Raw genomic sequence first — 15,967 nt, 5'->3', positions numbered from 1 at the left:
GAATGAGGACAGCCAAAAGGAAAGAGATTAAGGTCCTCAGCAGACAGTGACCATGGCAATTGATGGCTACCTCGACAATAGGACAGTTATTCCACATAGGACTTAATCTGAACATTAGATGAGTTCTTACTTATTAAAATATGCTTAATCTCTCCATATACCATATATTCAGTGAGTGGCTTACAATAAAATCAGCTATCTTTGGTATGGAACCCCAAAACGGGTTCTGCATCAGAGATAGCTCTTCTAAAATTTACACTAAATCTCAGAACCCTTTTGATCCTGGAGACTAGTTGAACATGGAAGGAGTTCATAGCCAGCCCCCTTACTCCCCGCCCCACAGCCAAAGCTTCTTAATGTCAGAGTTGAGCCCAGTCTTTGTCAAATTTTCAAGATGGACTTGCTATTTAACACACATGACCTTCACAAATAGTAAGATGGACCTCCCAGTTACTTCTTGCATCCTGGTATTTAAAAAACAGAATTGTGCACATTGGCAATACAGGAGTCTGATTTTCCCCAATAACCAATCAAGGCCTCCATGGGATGTTCATTGTCTTCAGCCATCCCGGCAGTGCTGATAGTTCCCTGTGATCCAGTAACATATTTGTGCATATTTGAGAGGGGTAATGCGGACAGCCACGTTGAAATCCTGGGGGGAGCCATTGGTGTCCACCCACTGGTGTCCAGAAAATATCCCAATGATTTTACGTTCCCATTTGTTGTTCTGTCTCTTCCACATCCGCACATAAACCCCAGAACCACTGGCCCCTGGCTGGGCATCACACTGCTGGTACAAGAGATCATACGTTTCATCCCTGACGTCGCAGAAACGGTAAACCAGATTGCCTGGCCGATCATTGTCATAGCCTGAGAAGTGGATCCTTCCCCCAGGCAACTGTTTTGCTGTTGGGCTCACTCCTATTTTCATGAACTTTCGCTTATGGGGTTTCTTGAGTTCCAACAGAGCATAATCATAGTCCATGCCAATGTCATTGGCATTCCCTTTGATCCACCCTTTGGGGACATGGGTCCGTTTCACTCGGATCCACTGGAATTTCATTTTGTGTGGGTCGGGAGAGCTGCTGACATTTGCCCCCTTGCTACCATCCTTCAGTCTGGGCCTCAGAAACCCCACTCGCAGCTTCTTGGCTCCCTTGACATAGCTTTTTCCATCATGAATACAATGAGCTGCAGTCAAGACGTGCTTTTCAGCCACCAGTGTTCCAGTACAGCCTGTGGATAACTTCACAGAAGTGGAAAAGGGGTAGTTTAGCAAAAAGTCCTTGCCAAAAATACTAAACCTTGTGTCGTATCCATAGATTTGTCTTTTCCTCCGAGATCTGCTTTGTCCCCCAGTGTTTCCACCAGTAATGATGTAGATACCAACTTCTGTCTCTGTGCGAGAACCATTGGAATATAAGGTCTCATAGGACAAATAGTCCTTCACCTCTTCATAAGTTGGCAATGGAGAACTTTTGTGGCACGAGGGACCACAAGGTGATACCACTTCTAGTTTGGCTTCTGCGTCAAACTGCGGCTTGTCCAAATTCACAGTCAATTGGGGCACAACGACAGGGACTCTGTAGGATGGCCAGGTTGGCTTCCAGTGAGAATGAGCAGGAAAGGCACCTTTTATGGTCCACAAGAATACGAGAACAGGTAGGCCCACCATGGTAAACCTGGATCTGCAAAATGGAAGGAAAAGCTCTTATTATTAGCTGGTAAACAATCCATGAAGTTCAAATAATCTGTTTTATAAAGATGAAAAACTCTGTTAAACAATACATTTATATTGGTTTGTAAAGAGAGAACAGCAGAAAACGACAAGAAGGCCTTAAAATGGTAGAGATGTGTGACAGAAGCTTCCTTAGATTCCGAAAATATTGTAAGTTTATCATGATTTCAAGTTAAAATATATAAAACACTCTGAAACATCTTGGCAATTTTGGTTGAAATGATAGCATCTAAAGAAAAATAAAATAAAAAAGAGACAGTGTGATTTACTGAACAACCCCCATATCTATGGGGCCGGTGTCTGCGATTTCACATACCTACATCTGAACAACTATGTTCTGTCTAAACATGTTCTGGGTCTTCCAGTGCAATTTTATGGCTTTCACCAGAAATTAGTTATAGATTTTGCTTATTTATTTATTTATTTATTTATTTATTCCATTTGTATACCACTTTCCTCACTTCGGGGGGGACGGGGGGACGGGGGACTCAAAGCGGTATCCAACACATTTGTGGCAAAATGTAATGCCTCACAAACATATGATAGCCTAACATAAAACAACAATAACATATAACTATCAATTAAATCATAAAATGCATAAACAATTATACATTAAAATGTGTAGTTAAAAACATATTAATATAAACATTAAAATCACATAATCCAAAAATCATAGTCACAGGCCATTCCGATATCAAATATCAATTGCACATCATCTCTGTTCATTCTTTGTATTGCTTATTCCCCAAATGCTTGATTCCACCGCCATGTTTTTGCTTTTTTTCTGAAGGCCAAGAGGGATACGCTGATCTAATTTCATTGGGGAGGACGTTCCATAGACAAGGGGCCACCACTGAAAAGCTCCTGTCTCACGTCCCCACCAATTGTGCCTGTGAAGGAGGTGGGACTGAGAACAGGGCCTCCCCAGATGATCTTAACTTCCAAAATGGTTCTTAGAGGGAGATACATTCGGACAGGTAAGCTGGGCTGGAACTGTTTAGGGCTTTATAGGCTAAGGCCAGCACTTTGAATTGTGCTCGGTAGCAGACTGACAGCCAGTGGAGCTGGCATAACAAGGGAATTGTATGCTCCCTATACCAGAGTTAAGCTGGGGGACCTAAAATGATCAGAGCAGGAAAGGAGGATGTATCATGCCCAGGGCACTAATGCTCCAAACAGGCCATGAATCATAGAATCAAAGAGTTGGAAGAGACCTCATGGGCCATCCAGTCCAACCCCCTGCCAAGAAGCAGGAATATTGCATTCAAATCAACCCTGACAGATGGCCATCCAGCCTCTGTTTAAAAGCTTCCAAAGAAGGAGCCTCCACCACACTCCGGGGCAGAGAGTTCCACTGCTGAATGGCTCTCACAGTCAGGAAGTTCTTCCTCATGTTCAGATGGAATCTCCTTTCTTGTAGTTTGAAGCCATTGTTTCGTGTCCTAGTCTCCAGGGAAGCAGAAAACAAGCTTGCTCCCTCCTCCCTGTGGCTTCCTCTCACATATTTATACATGGCTATCATATCTCCTCTCAGCCTTCTCTTCTTCAGGCTAAACATGCCCAGCTCCTTAAGCCGCTCCTCATAGGGCTTGTTCTCCAGACCGTTGATCATTTTAGTCGCCCTCCTCTGGACACATTCCAGCTTGTCAATATCTCTCTTGAATTGTGGGCCCCAGAATTGGACACAATATTCCAGGTGTGGTCTAACCAAAATGGAATAGAGGGGTAGCATTACTTCCCTAGATCTAGACACTATGCTCCTATTGATGCAGGCCAAAATCCCATTGGCTTTTTTTGCCGCCACATCACATTGTTGGCTCATGTTTAACTTGTTGTCCACGAGGACTCCAAGATCTTTTTCACACGTACTGCTCTCGAGCCAGGCATTGTCCCCCATTCTGTATCTTTGCATTTCGTTTTTCCTGCCAAAGTGGAGTATCTTGCATTATGAAGCACTATCCAAGCTTCTGGTTGTTTCAGGCACCTCTGCTGATGTCAGAATGGGGCTCCTGCAGGACTAATAAGTATTGAGGTGGCCTCCTGTCTTTTTTGCTGGTGATGTGGGCACCTTATTCTAACATCAACAGAGATGCCCATGCAATCAACAATAAGTAGGAGAAATCATCCTTCCTTCTTAAGTGGCACCCAGTCATGGCATCAGCAGAGGAGCTCATGATGACCATAAAGTTGGATAGGGTTTCAAGGCAGATAAGGAGAAGTGGTAGTGACACAGACAACATGACAACAGTCCTGACCCATCAGGACAACAGCCACAGATTCAGTATAAGCATGCTGCATTCAGGGCTGCTCTGGGGCAGATTTACGCTGGGCTAAACTGTCTAGTGTAGATAAGCTCTGAGATACTTCAAAGGCTAAAGAAGCTCAGCCTTCACTCTTCAAGGTCAGCATATTATGGCTGGTTCAAGGTGTGCTTCCAAAGTAAAGCTCCCAACCAGATTTAGGGCACAGTTCCTATTTTCTACCATAAGGTAAAATCCTTTTGAACGCAGATCAAGCACCTCTTTGTTCCTGAATACAGCTCAAATATTTAGAAACCAGACTGCAAAATGCCTTTGTGAAGAAGAGGCATACAAACAGAAAAAGGGAATAAGGAAAAGACTGAGATCTCCAGCAGCAAAAACATCAGGTATCAGAACAGTGTCAAAAATAAAGAAGTGGAACTTGGGTTTATTTGAAAGCTAGCTAGGCAACTGAAAACACAGCAGAAGACAAAATATTATCTGCATGCATTAAGAGAGGAAAATGTCTGCCTGCTCCCGATCTGGATTATTCAAATAGATCATGACCATTAGATGAAGTTTACAGGTATTGAAACCTGGCTGAGGTTAAATAAATAATTGTTGGAGTAGCTTAATATAATTCTTGAAATGCCTCAAAGGAGCACAATACAACAGACTCCTATACAAAGCATCCAGAGCTGTGCAAGGCTATAACCTTCCTCATGACTTTTCCAAAGTAATGCACTATGGCAGTGTTTCTCAACCTGGGATTCGGGACCCCTGAGGAGTGTGTGAGGGGGTATCAGAGGGTTCATCAAAGACCATCAGGAAACACACTATTTTCTGTTGGTCATGGCGGTTCTGTGTAGGAAGTTTGGCCCAATTCTATCATTGGTGGGGTTCAGAATGCTCTTTGATTGTAGGTGAAATGTAAGTCCCAGAAACTACAAGTCCCAAATATCAAGGTCTATTTTCCCCAAACCCCAGCAGTGATCATTTTTGAAAATATTAAGAATCTGTGCCAAGTTTGGTCCAGATTCATCATTGTTTGAGTCCATGGTGCACTCTGGATGTAGGTGAACTACAACTCCAAAACTCAAGGTCAATGCGCACCAAACCCTTCCAGTATTTTCTGTTGGTCATGGGAGTTGTATGTGCCAAGATTGGTTCAATTGCATCATTGGTGGAGTTCAGCATGCTTTTTGATTGTAGGTGAACTATAAATCCCAGCAACTACAACTCCCAAATGACAAAATCAATCCCCACCCCAACCCCACCAGTATTCAAATTGGGGAAAAGTGGGTATTTGTGCCCAATTTGGTCCAGTGAATGAAAACACATCCTGCATATCAGGTTTTTACATTATGATTCATAACAGTAGCAAAATGACTGTTATGAAGTAGCAACGAAAATAATGTTATGGTTGGGGGTCACCACAACATGAGGAACTGTATTAAGTGGTCTCAGCATTAGGAAGGTTGAGAAAACTGCACTACATCATACTGCCAAAATGATATGCAGTGAGCTTTTCATGTCCATGGATTACGCATCCATGGATTCCACCGTTCAAACCTTGATTTTGCCATTTTATCTAAGGGGTGTCATTTTGCTAACTCATCATATATAATAGGAACTTGAGCATACATAGCTTTTGGTATCCATGTGGATTCTGAAAACAATCTCCAGCAGATACCAAGGACATGCCGTACTTCAATAACTTACTTCAAGTACATATTTCTCGGAGGAGTGTGGCTGCTTTCAAAATACTTCATAATAATTCTTTTCTGCTTCCTTATCATATTTAATTCCAGCTCACTTTTGCTTTCTGGATCAGCTGACATGTTTAGTGAGTACAAAGAAAGGGTGTGGAGTTCATTCCCATATTTCCTTACTGCTATTCAGAACTATTTTATCCAGCAGATGGCAACCAAGAGAAAAGTCTGACTTAGGCTCCTTACTTCGACAGAAGAACACAAAGTGAAGTGTGTTGAATTTTGAGTTTCGGGGGGGGGGGGGGGTGTGAATCATAGAGTTGGAAGAGATCCAGTCCAACCCCCTGCCAAGAAGCAGGAAAAATGCATTCAAAGCACCCCTGACAGATGGCCATCCAGCCTTTGCTAAAAAGCCTCCAAAGAAGGAGCCTCCACCACTCTCCGAGGCAGAGAGTTTCACTGCTGAACTGCTCTCACAGTCAAGAAGTTCTTCCTAATGTTCAGGTGGAATCTCCTTTCTTGTACTTTGAAGCCATTGTTCCACATCCTAGTCTCCAGGGCAGAAGAAATCAAGCTTGCTCCTTCACATCTTGATACATGGCCCTCATCATGTCTCCTCTCATCCTTCTCTTCTGAAGGCTAAACATGCCCAGCTCTTTAAGCTGCTCCTCATATGGCTTGTTCTTCTGATCATTTTAGTCACTCTCCTCTGGACACATTCCAGCTTGTCAACATCTCCCTTCAATTGCGGTGCAGAACAGAGATCCCTGACTTCCCTGGATCTAGAGACTACACTCCTATTTATGCAGGTCAAAATCCTATTGGCTTTTAAAGCTGCCGCATGCAATTGTTGGCTCATGTTTAACTTGTTGTCCATGAGGACTTCGAGATCTTTTTCACATGTACTGCTGTCGAGCCAGGTGTCCCCCATTCTGTCGCTTTGCATTTCATTTTTTCTGCCTAATTGGAGTATCTTGCATTTGTTGAACTTCATTTTGTTGGTTTTGGCCCATCTCTCTAATCTGTTAAGATCATTTTGAATTCTGCTCCCATCTTCTTGGGCTATCCCCCCCTTCCCAATTTGGTCATGTCTGCAAACTTGATGATAATGCCTTCTAACCCTTCATCTAAGTAATCAATAAAGATGTTGAACAGGACCGGACCCAGGACAAAACCCTGCTTATGGCACCCCACTTGTGACTTCTTTCCAGGATGAAGAGGAAGCATTGGTGAGCACCCTCTGGGTTCGTTTGCTTAACCAAATACATATTCACGTAACCATAGCTTTGCCTAGCCCACATTTGACTAGTTTGCTTGCTTTGATTGTAGGTGAACTATAAATCCCAACAACTACAACTCCCAAATGACATAATCACACACACCCCCGGCAACCCCACCAGTATTCAAATTTGGGTGTATTTATTTATTTTATTTATTTGCTTTATTTCTATACCGCATTTTTCAGCCTGATAAGGCGACTCAATGCGGTTTACACAATGAAAATTAACACAATAACATCAATACTATCACAACAATATCCTAAACAATCAAAATACATCATATACAGCAACAAAATCAAACAATCATTAACAATTCATAACGCCTCAATATGAAATCAGATCCGTTCTCGTAATCCTTGTGCCATTCCTGAGATCAAATTTTACCGTCCTCCTATATTCAGTTGCACTCTTTAGCCAAACGCTTGTTCATAGAGCCAGGTCTTAACCTTCTTCCGAAACGCCAGCAGCGAAGGGGCCTGTCTGATGTCTACAGGTAGGGCATTCCATAGTCGAGGGGCCACCACCGAGAAGGCCCTGTCCCTCGTCCCCACCAGCCGCGCCTGTGACGCAGGCGGGACCGAGAGCAGGGCCTCCCCGGACGATCTTAATGTCCTAGTCGGTTCATAGGTGGAGATGCGTTCATACGTGGAGAGGTAAGTAGGGCCAGAACCGTTTAGGGCTTTATAGGCTAACGCCAACACCTTGAATTGTGCCCAGTAGCAAATTGGCAGCCAGTGGAGCTGGCTCAACAGAGGAGTGGTATGCTCCCTGAGTGCCGCTCCCGTTAGCAACCTGGCTGCCGAGCGCTGGACCATCTGAAGCTTCCGGGCAGTCTTCAAGGGCAACCCCACGTAGAGCGCGTTGCAGTATTCTATGCGGGATGTAACCAGAGTGTGGACTACTATGGCCAAGTCAGACTTCCCAAGGTACGGGCACAGCTGGCGCACAAGTTTTAATTGTGCAAATGCTCCCCTGGATACCGCCGAGACTTGGGGTTCCAAGCTTAGCGATGAATCCAGGGTAACACCCAAGCTGTATTGGGTCTTCTTTATGCCAAATCTGGTCCAGTGAATACATCCTGCATATCAAATATTTACATTACGATTCATCACAGTAGAAAATGCAGTTATGAAATAGCAACAAAAATAATTTTATGGTTGGTTCCACAACTTGAGGAACTGCATTAAAGGGGTCGTTGCAATAGGAAGGTTGAGAACCACTGACTTATAAAGGCCAGTTTATTTTTAAAGTATGGGAGAAGATGGCATGTGCTAAAAGGCATAGTGCACCAACTGTTAGGCTAAAGGAAGTGGAAAACTGGGGAAAGGATATGACAGAATGGAATTACATGGAAGAAATTACGGCACAGCAAACTAGGAAACCCCAAACTGTATTACTTTGTAGCAGATCCCACAATTAGAACTAAGCTCTTGTGACATTCGGATTAGGTAATACTGTACCAAGGCATTTTTGACCCTCGTGGAATATTTGACATGCTTTTGCTGCAATAAAATATTGGGTGGTCAGTTGACCGGTGACTTCATCATTCCACACTCAATCTACATCAGAATGAAATACAAACAGCCCTTTGTCAGATTTTCAGAATACGGGAAGGAAAGAACACAGTCTTTTTTTCCAGGCACATGTGAATGGAAGGCTACAAACCACCTTTTAAAAGGTCTCACTTTAGGAGGTGTTTCCTCAGCCCTGCTAATTAGAAACTCTTCTCATGACAAGCAGTGGAAACAAGAACAAGTAAGTAAACAAACACCTGCGTGGAAAGAATAGTCTCCATTACATTTTGCAATTTAGACCCTTTTTCCATGGGGCAAAAAGCCAGAAATGGTTAAGAGCAGGGGGAGAAAACAGGTGGGATGGGACACAGAAGGGACTTTTCCTAAAACAAGTGACAGAACGAGTCTCCTGCTACAGTCTCCAGGTTTCCCAAAATAGGCAAACAGCTTTCCTTGGCTGGAGGACTGATTAAGAACACAATCGAGGGAGCTCAAAAGCACTTTACGGATTACGGAAGCCCCCGGCACACCATTTCGAAGCACGTCAAGACCCGGCCTGTTGGGAACGGGGCTCCGAAGAACAGCCGCTCTCCAGCCTGCAAGTTTCCACAATTCCTTGCTAATTTGAAGGTTATGAGAGGAGACGTGCTGGAAAAACTGAAGCAGATTGGAAGAGTGTCCAGCCCGGGGTATCTGCCAACACATACTGCAGACACAGCAGGTATTTTGGCACATCTGCTAGGGGGCACCCCCACGCAAGAAGCAATAGGATCATTGTATTATTTCATTACCAGCTGGCAAAAGTTGCTTCGAGAATTCCTCATTCTGGTTTGCCTTCATTCCCTCCCCCCATTCTTGCCTTTACAAAAAAAATAAAAAATAAACAATACTGAGGTTTTCACTAGAAAGAAACCTGTTCTGGACTCTCAAAAGCAAAATCACAGAATCACAGAATCATAGAGTTGGAAGAGACCTCGTGGGCCATCCAGTCCAACCCCCTGCCAAGAAGCAGGAAGATCGCATTCAAAGCACCCTTGACAGATGGCCATCCAGCCTCTGTTTAAAAGCCTCCAAAGGCTCACCACACTCTGGAGTAGAGAGTTTCACTGCTGAACAGCTCTCCTTACACTTAGGAAGTTCTTCCTAATGTTCAGGTGGAATCTCTTTGCCTGTAGTTTGAAGCCATTGTTCCGTCTCCTAGTCTCCAGGGCAGCAGAAAACTCCTAGTCTCCCTCTTCCCTATAACTTCCCCTCACATTGCCATCATGTCTCCTCTCAGCCATCTCTTCTGCAGGCTAAACATGTCCAGCTCTTTAAGCCGTTCCTCATAGGGCTTGTTCTCCAGACCCTTGATTATTTTAGTCTCCCTTCTCTGGATACATTCCAGCTTGTCAACATCTCCCTTCACTTGTGGTTCCCAGGATTGGACACAATGTGATTTGAGGTGTGGTCTGACCAAGGCAGGATCTAGACACTATACTCCTATTTATGCACTACATATCTGCACTAGAGTTATAAGCAGTTTGATGTCATTTTAGCTAACATACCTCTATCATATTAAAGCTTGGGATAGAGAGTTTAGTGCTGGGTTCAGTACCCTTTGCTAGAGATGGAGTGGATTAGTTTGTCTAGCAATAAATGAGAGGGATATCCCCAAAGTACAAATCCCTCCCACTATTACAGATGCACGACTGCTCATTGGAGGGAAGGATACTAGAGACAAAGTTGAAGTATTTTGGCCACATCATGAGGAGACAGCAAAGCCTAGAGAAGACAATCATGCTGGGGAAAGTGGAAGGCAAAAGGAAGAGGGGCCGACCAAGGGCAAGATGGATGGATGACATCCTTGAAGCGACTGGACAGACCTTGAAGGAGCTGGGGGTGGTGACGGCCGACAGGGAGCTCTAGCGTGGGCTGGTCCATGAGGTCACGAAGAGTCGGAGACGACTGAACGAATGAACAACAACAACATTACAGATGCAACTGCTTTCACACTCTAGGGAGAGAAGAGCAGCCAGGCAGCGCTCCATAGTATCTTGCTCCCAAAGGCTGATAAGAGACACTCCCTCCATTCCAACTGCCACGAGAGCAAGCATGGGCAAACTTCAGCCCTCCAGGTGTTTTGGATTTCAACTCCCACAATTCCTACCAGCTGCTAATGGCAGGCATCCTCAAATGTTGTCTCTGCCATAGATGCAGGCAAAACATCAGGAGAAAATGCTTCTAGAACATGGCCATACAGCCTGAAAAACCTACAACAACCCACTGTACTGATATTCTTTGTGATGATCGGGATGTTTGCATGTTGACAGTCAACATGGTGAGGTGGTTGAGTGTTGGACTGAAAGATGCATGAGAAACTGCTTACAGAAAGTGCTGAGTTCAATTTTAAACTAAATAGGATCAAGCAGCAAGTACTGCAAACAGACCTCCACCTAGAACCTTGGAGAAACTCTTTGCCTGGATGAGAAAAAGATAACCTGGTGCCCTCCAAATGTTCTGGATGACAACTCCTTAAAAGTGTAATTGTTGGTTTATAGCAGCTCTAATCCAAGTATATGGGAGAAAGCAGATGGGCCACTTCTGGGAAGATGGACCAGTGGTCTGATTCATTGCAAAACAGTTTTGTGTATTTTCAGGCTTTAAATTGCCACTTGGGCTGCTCACTGGGTAGCCATGGGTCAGCTAAAGATCTCAACCTGACACAATTCACAGGGATACTGTGGGTTAAAAGCAATCAGGCATTGATTACCTTGAGTGTTTTGGGGAAAGGCAACCGTCTCGACCTAACAACCTCCATATGGATTTGGCAATCACTCCCATCACTCCCACCCAGCACAACTTTGAAGGTTAGTGGGGTGGAAATTATAATCCAACACATTTAGTGGTGCACATCAGGTTAGGGAACACTCTAAGACCAATCTTATCAAGTTACCCATGTGACTTCTGAAAGAGAAACCCTATCTAAAGCCTCCCTGATCAAAGCTAAGCTCCTTAAGTCTACACTCCTAATGCATGTTGACTTCTATGTAACAGTTAAGGTAGCTATATATCACTTGCCATATCACAGGCATCATGCCTTTGTATATCAGTTGCTGGGGAACGTGAGATGGAACATGCTGTTACACTCTTGTCCTTTTGGCAAGCTTTCTGTAAGCAGCGGGTTACCCAGTGTGTCAATAGAAGGTTGAACTGTTTGTTTGGTCTGATTTAGTATATTTCTTCTTATATCCTTAAGAGTATGCAGTATTTCAGGTGAGATATGACCACATCAGAATATTATTTTCCATGATCTAGACCAGGCATGGGCAAACTTTGGTCCTCTAAGTGTTTTGGACTCCAATTCCTAACAGCTGGTAGGCCTCTAAGAAATATGGGCTTGTTCAATACAAGGCATAGGCAAACTTTGGCCCTCCAAGTGTTTTGGACACCGATTTCCAAAAATTCCTAACAGCTGGTAGGCCTATAGGAAAATATGAGCTTGTTCATTCCCAGGCATAGGGAAACTTTGGCCCTCCAGGTGTTTTGGATTTCAACTCCCACAATTCCTAACAGCCTACTGGCTGTTAGGAATTATGGGAGTTGAAGTCCAAAAAACTTGGTGGGCCAAAGTTTGCCCATGCCTTGTCTAGACACTATGATTCTATTGATACTAGAATCATATTGGCTATTATAGCTCCCTCATCACATCACCCTATTGACCCATGTTCATCTTGTTGTCTACCAAGTCTCCTAGATCCCTTCCAAATGTATTGTTGTCAATCCAGGTGTTATCCATCCTATAGTTATGCATTTCATTCCTTCTGCCATTCACCCATGAGCCCTCTGCATGGCTGTGGACCACACCTTCTGTGTTCACTATCATATCATTGCCCTGCTGACATTTGCCTCTCTGTCAATAGATGTAATAAATTAAGCACATTCGGCCTCAACTGGCTTCTCCATGCATTCAAGAACACTAAGCATAAAAGATTCCTGAGTTTGCAAGGGATCCTATAAGAGTACAGTCATTTCTCTACACAGTTTGTCTCCAAACAAACAAAATTTGGGTGGGGAGGAACAGGACAAGTGAATATGACAAGTGTCAAGCTGTCACAAAGCTAAGTTGTGTATATGGTTAATTTGGTTGCTTTCAGCCCTCAGTGTCCTACAACAGAGATGAGGAATCTTCAATCCATAGGCCATATGTGGTCGATAGCAGTGATTCTCTCACTCCTGTCAACTGCACAGGGACGAGAGACAGGGCCTTCCCGGCTGTGCCCCCCCCCCCCCCCCCCCACCTATGGAACACACTCCCAAATGAGGTAAGATCCGCTCCCTCCCTCCTGGCTTTTAGAAAAAAATAAAATCATGGTTTTGGGACCAGGCCTTCGGGCAGTAGAAGTAAATGTATGCAACATTTCGGAAAGACAATGACTGGAATGGCAATTCGATGGATGAGGCTGTTTTATTGTTTTAATGATTGTTTTACTGCTCATGGATGTATTTTTTGATGTCTAATTGTAGTGTCTAATTGTAATTGTTTGTACTGGCATTGAATTTTTGCCATTACTTATGTGTAAACCGCTTTGAGTCCCCCTCAGGGTGAGAAAAGCGGTATACAAATACTGTAAATAAATAAATAATAAATTCTCTAATTGCAGGGTGAAAAAATTGTTCAGTGAGAGACCAAGCTTTTCGTATATTCCTGCAAAGGTGTGGAGAGTGGCTTGCAGGTCTTTTTCTGAACGAGCACAGACTACATTATCATCAGCATATTGGAGTTCTATAGAAGATGTTGTTATGACCTTGGTTTTCAGTCTGCTGAGGTTAAATAGCTTCTAAAGGGCACCTTTTTTAGATCTTTCCATTCAAGTTTATGCTTTTGAAGAGAAGCAATTCCTAATGGCTTCAGTAAGCACATAACAAGAGCCATACAAAAAATGGTCTGGTTTGTGCAAGCTAGAAATAATCACCATTAACAGACTTGAGGAGAGGCGGTAAGAAATAAAGTTGTTATTATTATTATTATTATTATTATTATTATTATTATGTAGTTAAACAGTAGTTCTCAACCTGTGGGTCCTCAGGTGTTTTGGCCTACAACTCCCAGAAATCCCATCCAGTTTACCAGCTGTTAGGACAGTGGTTCTCAACCTGTGGGTCCCCAGATGTTTTGGCCTTCAACTCCCAGAAATCCTAACAGCTGGTAAACTGGCTGGGATTTCTGGGAGTTGTAGGCCAAAAACATCTGGGGACCCAAGGTTGAGAACCACTGTGTTAGGATTTCTGGGCGCTGAAGGCCAAAACATCTGGGGACACACAGGTTGAGAACCACTGAGTTCGAAGATCTCGCTGGGCCAATACAGATTCCAAGAACTTTCCAAATTTCTTTTGCAATGAAGGAAAACTTTTATTCATTCACCTAAAAGAAACTAATATCTTATGGGTGTCAGCCAGCAAAATAAATGTGATATTAATCAGCTGTTTCCACAGGAGCTGTGTGACTATGCCCAGAGCTGTTCCATATGAAGGTTTTCCAAAATATGCATTACACATCATGTTTCCCTGGCCACCCAGCCACGAGAATGACTTTCCTTATCTCATTAAAGAATGACTTATAATAGCTGGACATTTGTTTTTAATCATTTTTTGTCCTGTGGCCATTAATCAGATTCTAAGAACAAAGAGACATCCTTCCATAGAGGGGCAGGTGGAAATGTGGCAGAGAAAGAGCAAGGGAGCAGAGACTGGGTGTGTTTGCCAGCATGAAGATAAGAAGTTAAACATTAATTTCTTTTCTCAAGACATTGCTTTCTAACATACCCTTTGAAAGTTTCTAAACAAAACCAAGGGCACGCAAAATTAGATCTGCAAATGGAGTTGAACTCTGGAAATCTGAGGTCTGTGATAACCACACACCAGTACATTCCAGGGTTTAGAATGAAATGGAAAAGCGACCCTATCTAAAAATGTAATAAAATAAAAATAATTATCCCCCACCGCTAGTTCAGCTTACATGTTGAAAAATGTGGAGCTTGGATTACTTTTTAGGACTACATCTCCAGCCAGGAGAGCTGCAACAAATCCTGCAACAAATGAGGTGGTGGAATGGTTTTAAGTCCATACCCATTCAGATTGCAAATAGGGCATTACTACATACATAAAGTATTTTAAAATCCCCGCAGGGGGAAATATAGCATAGAAAATAACTCTTCTTCCTGCCAAGAATGATTTTGTACAAAGAACCAACCCACCATTCAGTTACACCAGTGGTTCCTAACCTGTGGGCTGTGGCACAGAAGTGGGTTGAGAGAACGAAAATCTGGTCTGCAAAATCCTTTCTCTTTATTTTATTTTATTTATTTTCACTCGTTTCCACAGAGCTGACCAGCCTTGCCCCTTTTGGTACTAATGTTGGAGAGTGGTCCCCAGTCAAATCGTCCCAGTCAAAGTGACCCCTGGACAATGTTGTCCCTGCTCAAAGTGATCCCTGTTAAAAAAGATTGGGAACCACTGAGTTACACAAACTTTGATTGAAAAGAGCTATGCTCACATGTACATTTGGTAGAAACATGGAAGAGGGCCTTCTTACTGGTTGCTCCCAAACTCTGGAACTCCCTTCCTAGACAGGCTAGACAGGCACCCTCCTTGTTGTATCTGAAGTTTTTCTTTTTAAGAAATAGCACTTAATATTAATATGAATTATTTGGTTGCTGTGAGTTTTTTGGGCTGTATGGCCATGTTCCAGAAGCATACAGCTCGGAAAACTCACAGCAACCCAGTGATTCAGGTCATGAAAGCCTTCGACAACAGTATAAATTATATTGAAAGTCTAATTATGGCCTTTAGATATGTATAAGCACCACAGTTACAGTGCTACCTGATCCACCCAATTCTCAATTACTGGGTAGCAGTCACTGCAATTGTAGGTGGTCTGTTTCCCATCATTCAGAAAGAGGCTGGTTGTCATATTCACCCCCTTCCTGTGAACAATCCCCATTGCCAGCTGTTTCCCAAATAATAGGGGAACAGGGTTGTTGTAGGTTTTTTTGGGCTATATGGCCATATTCTAGAGGCATTCTCTCCTGACGTTTTGCCTGCATCTATGGCAAGCATCCTCAGAGGTAGTGAGGATGCTTGCCATAGATGCAGACGAAATGTCAGGAGAGAATGCCTCTAGAACATGGCCATATAGCCCCAAAAAACCTACAACAACCCAGTGATTCTGGCCATGAACTCCTTCAACAATAGGGGAACAGATTATTGTCTCTCACAGTGGCTGCTTCCCAATTAATGGAGACTGGGGAACAGATTCCTGATAATCACAGTGGTTGCTTCCCAGAAAGTGGAAACTGGGGGATTTTCACATTTTCTGTGTGTATGTATGTGTCTTCAAGTCAACGGGTGACTTAAAGGCACATACATATACAGAAAACTGTATATGCCAACCTATATTTTAACTTTTTAATGAACCATTATGTCTGTTTAATTTTTGTAAAAT

At 43.2% G+C, this 15,967-nt stretch overlaps 1 protein-coding gene across 2 annotated transcripts in view; it reads right to left on the bottom strand.

Moving 5' to 3' along the window:
* Positions 1 to 450: 450 nt before the first annotated feature.
* PRSS23 (serine protease 23) overlaps positions 451 to 15,967 on the bottom strand; it is a 37,236-nt gene continuing 21,719 nt past the window's right edge. For both annotated transcript variants that reach the window (XM_060771137.2, XM_060771138.2), the window contains exon 2: positions 451 to 1,688. In XM_060771137.2, the coding sequence (XP_060627120.2) occupies positions 560 to 1,688 (1,129 nt within the window). In that variant the 3' untranslated portion in view covers positions 451 to 559. The remainder of the gene's footprint in view (positions 1,689 to 15,967) is intronic.

This window comes from Anolis sagrei, chromosome 3 (assembly GCF_037176765.1).
Source record: "Anolis sagrei isolate rAnoSag1 chromosome 3, rAnoSag1.mat, whole genome shotgun sequence".
Lineage (NCBI taxonomy): Eukaryota > Metazoa > Chordata > Lepidosauria > Squamata > Dactyloidae > Anolis > Anolis sagrei.
Note: the sequence above shows the minus strand (reverse complement) of the source record. Positions and strands in the feature narration are given on the sequence as shown.